At 52.2% G+C, this 16,592-nt stretch overlaps 1 protein-coding gene across 3 annotated transcripts in view; it reads left to right on the plus strand.

Moving 5' to 3' along the window:
• Positions 1–16,592, plus strand: part of LOC140426965 (5-phosphohydroxy-L-lysine phospho-lyase-like) — a 100,826-nt gene that overhangs the window by 46,876 nt on the left and 37,358 nt on the right. For all 3 annotated transcript variants that reach the window (XM_072512290.1, XM_072512291.1, XM_072512292.1), the window contains one exon: positions 16,400–16,554. In XM_072512290.1, coding sequence (XP_072368391.1) covers positions 16,400–16,554 — 155 coding nt within the window. The remainder of the gene's footprint in view (positions 1–16,399; positions 16,555–16,592) is intronic.

Raw genomic sequence — 16,592 nt, forward strand, 5'->3', positions numbered from 1 at the left:
TCGATCCCCTCCCCCCTCACACTCTGCCCACTGCACCCTCGATCCCCTCCCCCCTCACACTCTGGCCACTGCACCCCCGATCCCATCCCCCCTCACACTCTACCCACTGCACCCTCAATCCCCTCCCCCCTCACACTCTGCCCACTGCACCCTCGATCACCTCCCCCCTCACACTCTGGCCACTGCACCCCCGATCCCCTCCCCCCTCACACTCTGGCCACTGCACCCCCGATCCCCTCCCCCCTCACACTCTGGCCACTGCACCCCCGATCCCCTCCCCCCTTCACACTCTGGCCACTGCACCCCCGATTCCCTCCCCCTCACACTCTGCCCACTGCATACTCAATCCCCACCCCCCTCACACTCTGGCCACTGCACCCTCGATCCCCTCCCCCCTCACACACTGCCCCCACCACCACCAGACACCCGGCCCAGCGTGTCTAACGAACCCCGTATCGTTGTGTTCCCCAAGGCCAGCCGCCGAACGTCCAGGATCGTCTCGGCCAAGACACAGCCGACCATCTGCAACCTCAACCGCACCCAGGGACGCACGCCAGAGGGTGGCAGTCGGTCGGACAGGAGGGCCATCCTGTCAGTCTGGGCCGCTGGAGGGGGACGCACAGAGGACGGACAGAGACAATACTGAGGGGGCACAGGACGGTGACGAGAGTGATGGCCGTGCATTGCCCGAAGGTAGGGCCATGATCCACGACAGTGACGGGGACAGGACGGACAGTGGACAATGACGCACAGAGAACGGCCACACAGTCCACGGAATCACCTGGAGGGCAACATGACATGGGCCGCACGCACCCTGCGCCGGGCCATGAGGGGGACCAGTACACACCAGACCTCTTACGGACGATGACCTAGAGCTTGCGGCACTGCTGTCTCCTACACCATCCACCATCGCAGAGACACTTACCTCGGTTGGGCAAATAAGTCAGGAGGCTCCCGGGTCACGGTCTGGTGTGCACCACACAGCCGAGCCAGTACAGCAGATGGAGTTTGGAGCAGCCGAGGGGCTGGAGGGCAGCCCAAGCCCAGCACCCAGCTTCCGCCCAGACGGTTCCCGGGTTCCTGGATGTACTTGACCCACCCGGACACCCGATGCATGTGGACACCCAGGGACTGAATAACGGGATGAGGGCCATCTTCCAGGACCTGCACATGCTGTTGGAGGAGTCCAGGAGCAGGGACTGGTGCCGCTCATCGCAGCCACCCAGGCCGACACCGCAAGGGTAGCGTCTGCGGTGGAGGCAATGGGTGAAACGGTTTTGGCCATGGGTCAGGTTCTGCAAGGCAGAAATGTCGTGTTGGGCGCTCTCCTGAGCCATGGATGACGCTTGCAAGTGAAGCCCATCACGTGCATGTATCATCCATGGCCCAGGAGAGGGCTGCCCTCTCACAGGTAGCCATGCGCCAGAGCCAACACGACATTGCCGCCGCGCTCCGGGCCCTGGCCGAGTCTCACCATGCCATGGCCCAATCCCAGCAGGCCATGGCACAGTCCCACCAGTCAGTTGCGGAGAGCATAGACCGCCTGGCGCACGTGATGGATGGCGTAGCGCACTCACAGGTTGAGCTAGCACAGTCCCTGGCAGGAATGTCGCACTCCCTCGTCTCCGTCTCTGCGAACATTCGGACCATGGTCGATACCACTGCAGGCCTCCAGGACTGGCAGCGTCAGGTGCCGGTGGTGCGACGGGGTATGTCTCCGATCCCACCTCCATCCCACATTGAGGCCCGGGGGCCACCGAGCTCCCCGACGGAGGAGGTGGTTCTGGGGCCCGTCCTGGTATCTCCAGCAAGGGACATCCCGGAACACTCGGCCTCCCCCCGTTCCGTCCCTGGCACATCTGGTGAGCAGCGGGCAGGACAGGGTGGCACCACGCCATCCAGCACGCCCGCCGAGCAGCCTGGCCCATCGAAGCCGGGCCGCCACAGGAAACGCGTGCCGACGGGGAGCCATGTCGCACGGCATGATTCTCAGCAGTCCGCCTCCACTCCAGCTGTACCATCTGGGAGACACCTAGACGTAGTGGTAGGGCCCGTAAGGCAAAGACGTTAGAAACATAGTAAGTTGGCACGGATGCAGGGCACAGTTTAGTTGTAGGGGGTAGGGCATCTGTATGTGAATGTCACAATTAAACTCACTGTTGCACTTAACTTGTAAGACTCTGTGCTATGTCCGGTGCCAGGGGGCTCGTGAGGGTGACCGAGTGGCGCTGGGGTTAACAAGCGGTTCAACGTCGGTGCCAGATGTGCTGTCCCTTTCCCCGCTACCTACCAAAATCGGACACCGTAGTCCTCGGCATTCCGACGGCAGCTACCCCACACCCCAAATAAACCTGTTAGACTTTAACCTGGTGTTGTAAGACAGTTTTCATGGTGTAAGACACTAATAAAATTTCAAAAATTATAAATAATCAAAGGGCAAAAGCTGGGGAGGAAACAAATACAATAACTATCACTAGAGAAAAAGTACTAGGCAAAAGCAATTAGGCTAAAGGCTGATAGATCCCCTGGAGCTGATATTTTGCATCCTATGATACTAAAGGAAGTAGCTATAGAGATAGTGAATGCACTGGTAGTAATTTTCCAAGAATCCTTAAATTCTCAAGTTCCAGAGTATTTAGGGCAGCATGGTAGCACAGTGATTAGCAATGCTGCCTCACGGTGCCAGGGACCCAGGTTCGATTCCAACCTCGGGTGACTCGTCTGTGAGGTGTTTGCACGTTCTCCCCGTCTCTGCATGAGTCTCCTCCTGGTGCAAAGTTGTGCAAGTTAGGTGGATTGGCCATAACCAATGCACAGGGTTATGGGGATAGGGCAGTGGAGTGGACCTCGGTAGAGTGCTCTTTTGGAGCGTCGGTGCAACTTGATGAGCTGAATGGCCTCCTTATGCACTGTCGGGATTCTATAGAGTCTACAGATTGGAAAACTGCCAATGTAATACCCTTATTCAAAAAGGGAGGGAGACAAAAACAAGTAACTGTTAGCTTAACATCTATTGTTGGGAAAATGTTAGTCTATTATAAAAGATGTAATAGCAGAGCATTTAGAAATACATAATATAATCAAGCAGAGTCAGCATGGATTTGTGAAAGGGAAATTATGCCTGACAAATTTATTTTAATTCTTTGAGGTGATAACAAGCAGGATAGATAAAGGAGAACAAGTAGATAAAATATATTTGGATTTCCAAAAAGTATTCAATAAGGTACTGCACAAAATGCTACTTAATAAGATAAAGCCCATGGTGTTGGGGCTAGCATATTAGCATGGATAGAGGATTGGCTAACAAATAGAAGACATAGGGTTGGGATAAGAGGGACATTTCCAGTATGGCAACTTGTAATTAGTGCTACAAGGATCTGTGCTGAGGCCACCATTGTTTACAATATATATTAATGATTTAGACGAGGGAAGTGAATGTACTATTGCCAAATGTGTAAATGACACAAAAGTAGGTGGGAAGGCACAAAGAGTCTACAGAGAGATATAGGCTGGTTAGGTGAGCGGGCAAAAACTTGGCAGATGGAAGATAATGTAGGAAAATGTGAAGTTATGCTCTTTGACAGGAGGAATAAAGGAGTTGAATATTATTTAAATGGAGAAAGACTGCAGAATGTTGCAACACAGAGGGATTTGGGGGTCCTCGTGTATAAATCACAAAAAGCTAGCATGCAAGTTCAGCAGGTAAATGGGAAGACAACCGGAATGCTGGCATTTATTTCAGAGGGAATGGAGTATAAAAATAGGGAGGTCCTGCTAAAACTAGACAAGGCACTTGTTCGACCAGACCTAGAATACTGTGGACAGATTTGGCTCCCTTATCTAACATATACTGGAATGGAGGAAGTCCAGAAAAGGTTCACTAGGTTGATTCTGGGAATGGAGGGATTTTCTTATGAGGAGAGGTTGAGTAAGTTGAGCCTGTACTCATTGGAGTTTAGAAGAATGAGAGGCGACCTTATTGAGACATATCGGATTCTTTGGGAACTTGACGGAATAGATGTTGAGAGGTTGGTTGTCCTTGTGGGAGAGTCTAAGACCAGAGGGCATAATCTCAGTCTAAGGGGTCACCCATTTAAGACAGAGATGTGGAGGAATTTCTTCTCTCAGAGGTCAGTGAATCTGTGGAATTCTTTAGCACAGAGAGCTGTAGAGGCTGGGTCATTAAGTATGGTCAAGGTTGAGATAGACAGATTTTAATCCTTCAGGGAATCAAGGGTTATGGGAATAAGGTGGAAATTGTTGACGATTACCATATCAAATCAGTCATCATCACATTGAATGGCAGAGCAGACCCGATGGGCCAAATGGCCTACTTCTGCTCCTATGTCTTATGGTCTAACTGATAATTATAGAAAGGCATAACAGATTTGTTATTTTCTAATGGTTTTTAGGATTAAATGTTTTTCAAGCAACTCTAAATGAGAAATTCTACTTAATTAATCAAATTTCAATTTAAGGGTCTGAACCACTATTCCTCTTGAATGTATCCACCAGTTAGCTGAGCTACACAGACTAGAAAACCTTGTGTTTTCACAAAAGCTGATGTTGAGTGAATTAATCTACTACAGTTGTCCTCAGCATCCTTAGTTAGGAAGAGGAAATTGTCCATGGCCACTAATCCTAATCACTTTCCAGTAACTTAGCATCCTCTCCCCATTACAATTTATGCATCTCTCGATTCTTTTTTTGTTAAATCTTAATATAAAAGGTATCTCCTACTCATGAATGATTGCTTTTTATAAACCAATGTAACCTGGGAAATCCTATCCTCTGTGTCCTCAGACTCATTTATTGTCTCTGATTTAACACAAAGCACCTTCACTATGTGCCAAAGTCACTGCTGAGGATAATTAATATTCATCATGACAGATGTCTTCACAACAAGAGTAAACTGCCAATGGAGTTTATTCCCTGTGTTTTGCCTACATGCTTGTTAAGGCACAATCAAAACTGTAACTAACTGATGTATCCAAATGATCAGATTCTTATACCCTTTGAATACAGTTTCAACTTTGAGAACTCAGGGACAAACAGCTGCAGAGTAAACTGTGGAATACAAGCATATGAAACAGCAGCAGACTTAGGCCATTTGGCCCCTCGAATATTCTCCACCATTTGATAAGATCATGGCTGATCTGTCAGTGTTCGACGTTCCCGTCTCCCACTATTACATAAATAAAAGGATGCCAAGTGAGGTCTGTCAAATCTTTAGGGCTACCCCAATTATACTGTATTTTTATTAATAAATTTAGAATACCCAATTCATTTTTTCCAATTAAGGGGCAATTTAGCGTGGCCAATCCACCTAGCCTGCGCATCTTTGGGTTGTGGGGGCGAAATCCACACAGACACGGGGAGAATGTGAAAACTCCACACGGACAGTGACCCAAAGCCGGGAACAAACCTAGGACCTCAGCGCCTTGAGGCAACAGGGCTAACCCACTGCGCCACCGTGCTGCCCCCCAATTATACTGTATTGCTGGTTGTAGCACGATCAATCACTCACGAGATGAGAAGGAGTCAATCAATGGCTTTATTACGCAGACTTGTTCCCCAGCAGCACAGTTACAGAATGCAGCCGCTGGGAGAATCCGGGCTCTTATACTCCGCCTTACTGGGTGGAGCCAGTAGGCGGCTGATCCAATCGGGACTCAGCGTCTATCCACCAATAGCCTCTCGGCATCACAGGGTACCGTAATACCCTTAATACATACCACCACATTCACCCCTTGTTAAAAAAGAACCCGGCGGGGGTAGTGGGCCGTAGAGTGGCAGGGGTTTACAGAGTCGGTACCTAGGATGCCGCTAACATATGCTCCGATATCAAACTACCAGTACTATTTACAATGCCACTTTTACTGGGCAACTGAATTATTTACAGAGGCATTTCTTGCTTTGTTATACGGATTCGATGAGTCGAATGGGTGCCCTGGTCGTCCTCGCCGATCGTCTGAGCCCCGGTGGTGATGCAGGCGCTGGCACGGGCACCGTCGTCTCTGGGAGCGTAGCGACGCCTCTTCCTGCTCCACTACCCCTAGTCGCGACTGGGGGGAGGACCGATCCACCCGGGAAGGGGGCGGCTGTGGGGTGCGCCGGTGGGAGGGAGGGGGTGATTGGTGTTGGGGGTGTGTGTGGAGCTCCGGAGGGGGCGGCTGTGGGGTGCGCCGGTGGGAGGGGGTGTGTGGAGCGGTCCCGCAGGGAGACTGTATCCTGTCGGCCGTCGGGGTACGCCACGTAGGCATATTGAGGGTTCGCGTGGAGGAGATGAACCCTCTCGACCAACGAGTCCGATTTGTGCGTCCGCACATGTTTTCAGAGCAGGATGGGTCCCGGGGCTGCCAGCCGAGGTCGGAAGTGACGTTCCGGAGGAGGACTTCCTAGGGAGACCAGGAGGTGTTCGTGAGGTGTTTGATTTGTTGTTGTACAAAGCAGCGACCGGATGGAGCGGAGTGCGTCTGGGAGGACTTCCTGCCAGCGGGAGACTGGGAGATTCCTGGACCGTAGGGCCAGCAGGACAGTCTTCCAGACCGTTCCGTTCTCCCTCTCTACCTGACCGTTCCCCCGGGGGTTGTAACTGGTCGTCCTGCTCGAAGCAATGCCTTTGCTGAGCAGGAATTGAGCAGTTCTTCGCTCATGAAGGAGGACCCCCCTATCGCTATGTATGTAGACGGGGCAACCGAACAGTGTAAAGATGGTGCAGAGGGCTTTCATGACCGTGGCCGTGGTCATGTCGGGGCAGGGGATGGCGAAAGGGAAGCGGGAGTACACGTCAATCATGTTCAGGAAGTACGTGTTGCGGTCGCTGGAGGGGAGGGGGCCTTTGAAGTCCAGACTGAGGCGCTCAAAGGGACGGGAAGCCTTTATCAGGTGCGCTTTATCTGGCCGGTAGAAGTGTGGCTTGCGAGACTTCCGGGTGCGGCGATGACCAGCTGAGTCGCACGTTTCGGCAGCTCCCTGTGAAACGGACTTTTGGGCTCTTGATAGGAGCCCCAACGGCAATTTTGACGACTAAAAACACTGTGCGGTAAACCAGGAGGGAATCCCCCCTGGATACGGATGGAAAAAGGAGGAGAGAGTGGCCAGATTGCAGTGGATCCTTTAGAACAGCGGCAAGGAAGGCAAGCAAAAACTAAGATGGCGTCGGAAGGTGGCAGTTTAACATGGGGCCCTGAACAACAAGAGTTCTTGAAATGCTGTGTGGAAGAGATAAAAAAGGAAATGAAGAAAGAGCTGTTGGCCCCGATACTACAGGCGATCGAAGGGCTAAAGGAGGAACAAAAGACCCAGGAGCGGGAGCTTCGGGTCGTGAAGGCAAAGGCAGCCGAGAATGAGGACGATATACAGGGCCTGGTGGTGAAGACGGAGACGCAGGAGGCACATCAGAAACGATGTGTGGAAAGGTTGGAGGCACTGGAAAACAACGCAAGGAGGAACAACCTGAGGATTCTTGGTCTTCCTGAAGGTGTGGAGGGAGCGGACGTCGGGGCATATGTGAGCACGATGCTGCACTCGTTAATGGGAGCGGAGGCCCCGGCGGGTCCGTTGGAGGTGGAGGGAGCATATCGAGTGATGGCGCGAGGACCGAGAGCAGGAGAAATTCCCAGAGCCATAGTGGTGAGATTCCTCCGTTTTAAGGATAGAGAAATGATCCTTAGATGGGCGAAGAAAACTCGGAGCAGTAAATGGGAGAACGCGGTGATCCGCGTTTATCAAGACTGGAGTGCGGAAGGAGGGCGAGCTTTAATCGGGCCAAGGCGGTGCTTCATAAAAAGAAGATAAAATTTGGAATGCTGCAACCGGCAAGACTGTGGGTCACATATCGAGGGAGGCACCACTACTTTGAGACGGCGGATGAAGCGTGGACTTTTATTGTGGAAGAAAAACTGGAATGAGCGGGTTATTAAAAAGAACGTTTGAACAAAGTGGTGGGGCGAATGTGGGGGGCAAAGAGGGGTTTTATGTACTAATCCTGCGATGTGGTAACTTTTCTCTCTCCCACAGGTGGTGATGGGGGAGGAGGGGAGGTGGAGGAGATGGGGCGTTGGCCATTGGGGGCGGGGCCAAGGGAGAAGCGCGGGCTTGGTTCCCGCGCTATGATAATCATGGCGGGAATAGAGAAGCAGGAAGGAGGGGGCGTCGCACGGTGCGAGCCGAGGTCACGGGGGGAAGCCGAGGTCAGCCAGAGTTTGCTGACTTCTGGGAGCAACATGGGGGGAGTAATTACGCTAGCGGGGGATCTAGCGGGGGGGGTGGGAGGGGGGAATTACTGGGTTGCTGCTGCTGGGGAGAGGGGGGAGCTGGTATGGGAGAGGATGGGCGGGGGGGCACCGCCTGGGGGAGATACAGCTGCGTGGGAACTGGGTGAGGAGCTGGAAAAAGGTGATGGCTAATCGACAAGGGGGGGGGGTAGGAAGCCCCCCAACTCGGCTGATCACGTGGAACGTGAGAGGGCTGAACGGGCCGATAAAGAGGGCACGGGTACTCGCACACCTTAAGAAACTTAAGGCAGATGTGGTTATGTTACAGGAAACGCACCTGAAACTGATAGACCAGGTTAGGCTACGCAAAGGATGGGTGGGGCAGGTGTTCCATTCGGGGCTAGATGCGAAAAACAGGGGGGTGGCTATATTAGTGGGGAAGCGGGTAATGTTCGAGGCAAAGACTATAGTGGCGGATAACGGGGGCAGATACGTGATGGTGAGTGGCAAACTACAGGGGGAGACGGTGGTTTTGGTAAATGTATATGCCCCGAACTGGGATGATGCCAATTTTATGAGGCGGATGCTAGGACGCATTCCGGACCTAGAGATGGGAAAGCTGATAATGGGGGGAGATTTTAATACGGTGTTGGAACCAGGGCTGGATAGGTCGAAGTCCAGGACTGGAAGGAGGCCGGCAGCAGCCAAGGTACTTAAAGATTTTATGGAGCAGATGGGAGGTGTAGACCCGTGGAGATTTAGCAGACCTAGGAGTAAGGAGTTCTCGTTTTTCTCCTATGTCCATAAAGTCTACTCGCGAATAGACTTTTTTGTGCTGGGTAGGGCATTGATCCCGAAGGTGAGGGGAACGGAGTATACGGCTATAGCCATTTCGGATCACGCTCCACACTGGGTGGACTTGGAGATAGGGGAGGAAACAGGAGGGTGCCCACCCTGGAGAATGGACATGGGACTAATGGCAGATGAGGGGGTGTGTCTAAGGGTGAGGGGGTGCATTGAAAAGTACTTGGAACTCAATGATAATGGGGAGGTCCAGGTGGGAGAGGTCTGGGAGGCGTTGAAGGCGGTGGTTAGAGGGGAGCTGATATCAATAAGGGCACATAAAGGGAAGCAGGAGAGTAAGGAACGGGAGCGGTTGCTGCAAGAACTTTTGAGGGTGGACAGACAATATGCGGAAGCACCGGAGGAGGGACTGTACAGGGAAAGGCAAAGGCTACATGTAGAATTTGACTTGCTGACTACAGGCACTGCAGAGGCACAATGGAGGAAGGCACAGGGTGTACAGTACGAATATGGGGAGAAGGCAAGCAGGTTGCTGGCACACCAGTTGAGGAAAAGGGGAGCAGCGAGGGAAATAGGGGGAGTGAGGGATGAGGAAGGAGAGATGGAGCGGGGAGCGGAGAGAGTGAATGGAGTGTTCAAGACATTTTATAAAAAATTATATGAAGCTCAACCCCCGGATGGGAGGGAGAGAATGATGGGCTTCTTGGATCGGCTGGAATTTCCCAAGGTGGAAGAGCAGGAAAGGGTGGGACTGGGAGCACAGATCGAGGTAGAAGAAGTGGTGAAAGGAATTAGGAGCATGCAGGCGGGAAAGGCCCCGGGACCGGATGGATTCCCAGTCGAATTCTATAGAAAATATGTGGACTTGCTCGCCCCGGTACTGACGAGGACCTTTAATGAGGCAAAGGAAAGGGGACAACTGCCCCCGACTATGTCTGAAGCAACGATATCGCTTCTCTTAAAGAAGGAAAAGGACCCGCTACAATGCGGGTCCTATAGACCTATTTCCCTCCTAAATGTAGATGCCAAGGTCCTGGCCAAGGTAATGGCAATGAGAATAGAGGAATGTGTCCCGGGGGTGGTCCACGAGGACCAAACTGGGTTTGTGAAGGGGAGACAGCTGAACACGAATATACGGAGGTTGTTAGGGGTAATGATGATGGCCCCACCAGAGGGAGAAACGGAGATAGTAGTGGCGATGGATGCCGAGAAAGCATTTGATAGAGTGGAGTGGGATTATTTGTGGGAGGTGTTGAGGAGATTTGGTTTTGGAGAGGGGTATGTTAGATGGGTGCAGCTGTTGCATAGGGCCCCAGTGGCGAGCATGGTCACGAATGGACGGGGATCTGCATATTTTCGGCTCCATAGAGGGACAAGGCAGGGATGCCCTCTGTCCCCATTATTGTTTGCACTGGCGATTGAGCCCCTGGCGATAGCGTTGAGGGGTTCCAAGAAGTGGAGGGGAGTACTTAGGGGAGGAGAAGAGCACCGGGTATCTTTGTATGCGGACGATTTGCTACTATACGTGGCGGACCCGGCGGAGGGGATGCCAGAAATAATGCGGATACTTGGGGAGTTTGGGGATTTTTCAGGGTATAAATTGAACATGGGGAAAAGTGAGTTGTTTGTGGTGCATCCAGGGGAGCAGAGTAGAGAAATAGAGGACCTACCGCTGAGGAAGGTAACAAGGGACTTTCGTTACCTGGGGATCCAGATAGCTAAGAATTGGGGCACATTGCACAGGTTAAATTTAACGCGGTTGGTGGAACAGATGGAGGAGGATTTCAAGAGATGGGATATGGTATCCCTGTCAATGGCAGGGAGGGTGCAGGCGGTTAAGATGGTGGTCCTCCCGAGATTCCTCTTTGTGTTTCAGTGCCTCCCGGTGGTGATCACGAAGGCTTTTTTTAAAAGGATTGAAAAGAGCATCATGGGTTTTGTGTGGGCCGGGAAGACCCCGAGAGTGAGGAAGGGATTCTTACAGCGTAGCAGGGATAGGGGGGGGCTGGCACTACCGAGCCTAAGTGAGTATTATTGGGCCGCTAATATTTCAATGGTGAGTAAGTGGATGGGAGAGGAGGAGGGAGCGGCGTGGAAGAGATTAGAGAGGGCGTCCTGTAGGGGGACTAGCCTACAGGCTATGGTGACAGCCCCATTGCCGTTCTCACCGAGGAACTGCACCACAAGCCCGGTGGTGGTGGCTACACTGAAGATTTGGGGACAGTGGAGACGGCATAGGGGAAAGACTGGAGCCTTGGGGGGGTCCCCGATAAGAAACAACCATAGGTTTGCCCCGGGGGGAATGGATGGGGGATATGGAATGTGGCAAAGAGCAGGAATAACGCAACTGAAAGATCTGTTTGTGGATGGGAAGTTCGCTAGTCTGGGAGCGCTGACCGAGAAATATGGGTTGCCCCAAGGGAATGCATTCAGGTATATGCAACTGAGGGCTTTTGCGAGGCAACAGGTGAGGGAATTCCCGCAGCTCCCGACACACGAGGTGCAGGACAGAGTGATCTCAAAGACATGGGTGGGGGATGGTAAGGTGTCAGATATATATAGGGAAATGAGGGACGAAGGGGAGACTATGGTAGATGAACTAAAAGGGAAATGGGAAGAAGAGCTGGGGGAGGAGATCGAGGAGGGGCTGTGGGCAGATGCCCTAAGCAGGATAAACTCGTCGTCCTCGTGTGCCAGGCTAAGCCTGATTCAGTTTAAGGTATTACACAGGGCACATATGACTGGAGCACGGCTCAGTAAATTTTTTGGGGTGGAGGATAGGTGTGCGAGGTGCTCGAGAAGCCCAGCGAATCATACCCATATGTTTTGGTCATGCCCGGCACTACAGAGGTTTTGGATGGGGGTGACAAAGGTGCTTTCAAAAGTAGTAGGAGTCCGGGTCGAACCAAGCTGGGGGTTGGCTATATTTGGGGTTGCACAAGAGCCGGGAGTGCAGGAGGCGAGAGAGGCCGATGTTTTGGCCTTTGCGTCCCTAGTAGCCCGGCGCAGGATATTGCTAATGTGGAAAGAAGCCTAGCCCCCGGGGGTGGAGACCTGGATAAATGACATGGCGGGGTTTATAAAGCTAGAGCGGATTAAGTTCGTCCTAAGGGGGTCGGCTCAAGGGTTCACCAGGCGGTGGCAACCGTTCGTCGAATACCTCGCAGAAAGATAGACGGAATGGGAAAAAGAAGGCAGCAGCAGCAGCCCAGGATCGGGGCGGGGGGGGGGGGGGGGGGGGAGGAGGAACCAGAAGGACTCTCAGGGTTGTTAATATATACTGTATAGTATGTATAGGTCGTTGCTACAGATAATTATATATTGGACTGTTAAATTATATTTTTGGAGAGTGTTACTTGTGACAAGGCAGTTGCCAATTAGGGCTAGTTTTCATTTTTGTTATTTATTATTTATTCATTTTTTGTTTATAAAATAGGTCATTGTTATTTGTGTTGTTATAATATTGTGTAAAGGATGCACAATGTACTGTGTTGGTTGACCAAAAATTTTCAATAAAATATTTAATTTAAAAAAAAAAGAAGTGTGGCTTGCACTCCGCGCAGATTTGGCAATTCCTGGTGGCGGTCCTGACCTTCTTGATGGAGCAGGGCAGGTTGCGGGTCTTTACGAAGTGATAGAACCGAGTGACCCCCGGGTGGCAGAGGTCATCGTGGAGGGTTCAGAGACGGACCACTTGTGCGTTGGCACATGTGTCGCGGGATAGGGCATCGGAAGGTTCGTTCAGCTTTCCAGGACGATACAAGATCTCATAGTTATAGGTGGAGAGTACGATCCTCCGCCGCAAGATCTTGTCGTTCTTGATCTTGCCCCGCTGTGCATTATCGAACATGAAGGCAACCGACCGTTGGTCAGTGAGGAGAGTGAATCTCCTACCGGCCGGGTAATGCCTCCAGTGTCGCACAGCTTCCACTATGGCCTGGGCCTCCTTTTCCACTGAGGAGTGGCGGATTTCTGAAGCGTGGAGGGTGCGTGAAAAAAAGGCCTCGGGTCTGCCCGCTTGGTTGAGGGTGGCCGCCAGAGCTACGTCGGACGCGTCGCTCTCGACTTGGAAGGGGAGGGATTCGTTGATTGCGTGCATCGTGGCCTTTGCGATATCCACTTTGATGCGGCTGAAGGCCTGGCGGGCCTCTGTCGACAGGGGAAAGACTGAAGACTGGATTAGCGGATGGGCCTTGTCCGCGTAGTGGGGGACCCACTGGGCGTAATAAGAGAAAAAGCCCAGACAGCGTTTCAGGGCCTTGGAACAGTGAGGGAGGGGGAACTCCATAAGGGGGCGCATGCGTTCAGGGTCGGGGCCTGTAACTCCATTTTGCACTACGTAGCCAAGGATGGCTAGACGGTCGGTGCTAAACAGGCAATTTTCCTTGTTGTACGTGAGATTCAGGGCGTTTGCGGTCTGGAGGAATTTTAGGAGGTTGGCGTTGTGGTCCTGCTGATCGTGGCCGCAGATGGTGACGCTATCGAGGTACGGGAACGTAGCCCGCAAGCCGTACTGGTCAAACATTCGGTCCATCTCTTGTTGAAAGGCCGAGACTCCGTTAGTGACGCCGAATGGAACCCTTAAGAAATTATAGAGCCGCCCATCTGCTTCAAAGGCAGTGTATTTGCGGTCGCTCGGGCGGATGGGGAGCTGGTGATATGCGAACTTAAGGTCCACCGTTGAAAAGACCTTGTACTGTGCAATCCAATGGACCATGTCGGATATGCGGGGGAGAGGGTACGCATACAGCTGTGCGTACCTATTGATGGTTTGACTATAGTCTATGACCATCCTCTGCTTCTCCCCGGTCTTTACAACTACCACCTAAACTCTCCAGAGCCTATTGCTGGCCTGGATTAAGCCTTCCCTCAGCAGCCGCTGGACTTCTGACCGGATAAAGGTTCAGTCCTGGGTACTATACCGTCTGCTCCTAGTGGCGACGTGTTTGCAATCCGGGGTGAGGTTCGCAAACAGGGAAGACGGGTCGACCTTGAGGCTCGCGAGGCCGCAGATAGCAAGTGGGTATAGGGCCGCAGAATTGGAACGTTAAACTCTGGAGGTTGCACTATAAATCCAACCCCAGGAGTGTGGCAGCGCAGAGGTGGGGGAGGACGTAAAGCCGGTAGTTCTTGAACTCCCTCCCCTGCACCGTGAGGTTCGCGATGCAGAACCCTTTGATCTCTATGGAATGGGATCCTACTGCCAGGAAACCTTTTTGATTACTCGGGTGGATCAGAAGAGAACAGCGTCTTACCGTATCGAGGTGTATAAAACTCTCCGTGCTCCCAGAGTCAATCAGGCAGGGCGTCTCGTACCCATTGACGAGTACGGTCGTTGTTGCCGTTTGGAGCGTCCGGGGCCGCGACTGGTCCAGGCTCACCGAAGCCAGTCGCTGGTGCTGGATCGGGGCGTTTTCTTCAGGCCCCGTGAAGTCGTCCATTCCGGGGTCCTTGGCCGGCAGCCAAGATGGCGGCGTCCACGGGTCGCACACGGTCGGGGGTGGACAAGATGGCGGCGCCCCTCCCGCATGGAGTCTGGGACCCAAAATGGCGGCGCCCGTTGGCCGCACATGGATCGTTGGGGAGGGGGAGGGGGGGGGTCGGTCGTGTCGGAGGTCCACGGTGCCCAAGGGGCAGCCGTGCGGTCGGGGCGTATGGAGTCCGGGACCCGTTGGCCGCACATGGATCGTTGGGGGAGTTGAGTTTGGGGTCCTGGTTCTCCCCGGTAGATTGTGGCGACCCCCCCCCCGGGCCTGGCACACCGCTACAAAGTGTCCTTTTTTGCTGCACCCTTTGCAGAGTGCTGAGCGGGCCGGGCAGCGCAGCCGGGGATGTTTCGTTTGCCCGCAAAAGTAGCAGCGGGGCCCCCCCCGGGTGGGCTGGCACTCTGGCAGCACAGGCCTGTGGGGAGGTGGGGGGTGCCAAGGGGCAGCCGCGCGGTCGGGGGCGTAGGCCCGGCGTTCTGTGATGCCACATCGAGCGAGGGCCCGTGCCTCCTTGAGGCCTAGTGCGTCTCTCTCCAGCAATCACTGGCGAATTTGGGACGGGAGCATACCTGCTATGAAGGCATCCCAAACTAGTAGTTCCGTATGTTCATTAGCCGAAACCGATGGGCAGTTGCAGTTTCTCCCCAGTATCAACACACTGTAGAATTCGTCCAGCGATTCCCTGGGGATCTGCCGTCTTGTCGCGAGCTGGTGGCGTGCGTACACCCTGGAATGCAGGACTTGCATTTTCTGGTCTTCTGGAGGCGCGCAGGTGGCCGTTCAGAGGTATCCTTCGAAAACACGGTGGCCAGTGTTTAAAAAGTGGCCGCTGAGTTTGCCGCGTCGGGGCTGATTCGCAGACACTCCGGGGTGATTTGGAGCTCCATGTCCTTTAAAGTTGCGTAATAAATTGTAGCACGATCAATCACTCACGAGATGAGATGAGGAGTCAATCGATGGCTTTATTACGCAGACCTGTTCCCCAGCAGCACAGTCACAGAATGCGGCTGCTGGGAGAACCTGGGCTCTTATACTCCGCTTACTGGGTGGAGCCAGTAGGCGGCTGATCCAATCGGGACCCAGCGTCTATCCACCAATAGCCTCGCGGCATCACAGGGTACCGTAATACCCTTAATATATACCACCACACTGGTTAAGTACAATTATTCCTTTAGATTTGGATGTTGCAAGTATCAGTTTATCTCTCTGGATACAATCTAATGATAATCTGTTGGTTTTATGTGCATTGAGTGCTTTAAATATAGAAGTCTTATTCTCAGTGTGGAATTGCAGCAGATTATGGTATATTTCTTAAAGGTACTTCCAGCTGAGATTTCTGGCAGGGAGGGCAGGAACACATACTCATTTCTTCAGCCCTAGTTGGAACTTTTAACTGGAGACTCAAGGAACAGAGATCCTCTGAAATAGGTTCTTGCCCTCATAGCTCCCTCCCCCTCACCCAGTTTGCATGATCTACGATTACGTCACTAGGGTCGCTATTGTCAAACTAAGAAATACAGTACATAAAAAGAACCTATAAGCAAATATTCCCATTTTAGTTGCAATTATATGTACATTTTTGTGCGTGATTATGCATCCAGAAGAGGACATTTGGGTTCGATACTAGAAACTGAAACTACATCCCAATAATGTAGACAGGAGAGAAAGGAGGGAAAAGGTTTAAAAAGGATCTCGAGCCAAAAGCTGAATTGCTGAAAGTTAATCAGTGTTGAGATGTAATTCAGTTTACAACATTTCAGTATTTGTGTTAAAATTAACATTCACGTTTGAAGGCTGCAAGCAGTTATATTATTGAGGTGGAAGGGATGTATGCTGGATATAACATTTTCAAACATATGTTTTTATTAGATTGTCATTGATGTATTACAGTTTGGAGGAAGTCCAGTATCCTGTGCAATCGGGCTTGCAGTTTTAGAAGTCATTGAAAAGGAAGACCTACGTGGGAATGCTACACGAGTCGGTACATACTTGCTGAATCTGCTAAACGAGCAAAAAGCCAAACATCCAATTATCGGCGATGTCAGGTATTGAATCCGCCAATAAAAAATGTCCAAATAACAAC

The sequence above is a fragment of the Scyliorhinus torazame genome, chromosome 7 (assembly GCF_047496885.1).
Source record: "Scyliorhinus torazame isolate Kashiwa2021f chromosome 7, sScyTor2.1, whole genome shotgun sequence".
Lineage (NCBI taxonomy): Eukaryota > Metazoa > Chordata > Chondrichthyes > Carcharhiniformes > Scyliorhinidae > Scyliorhinus > Scyliorhinus torazame.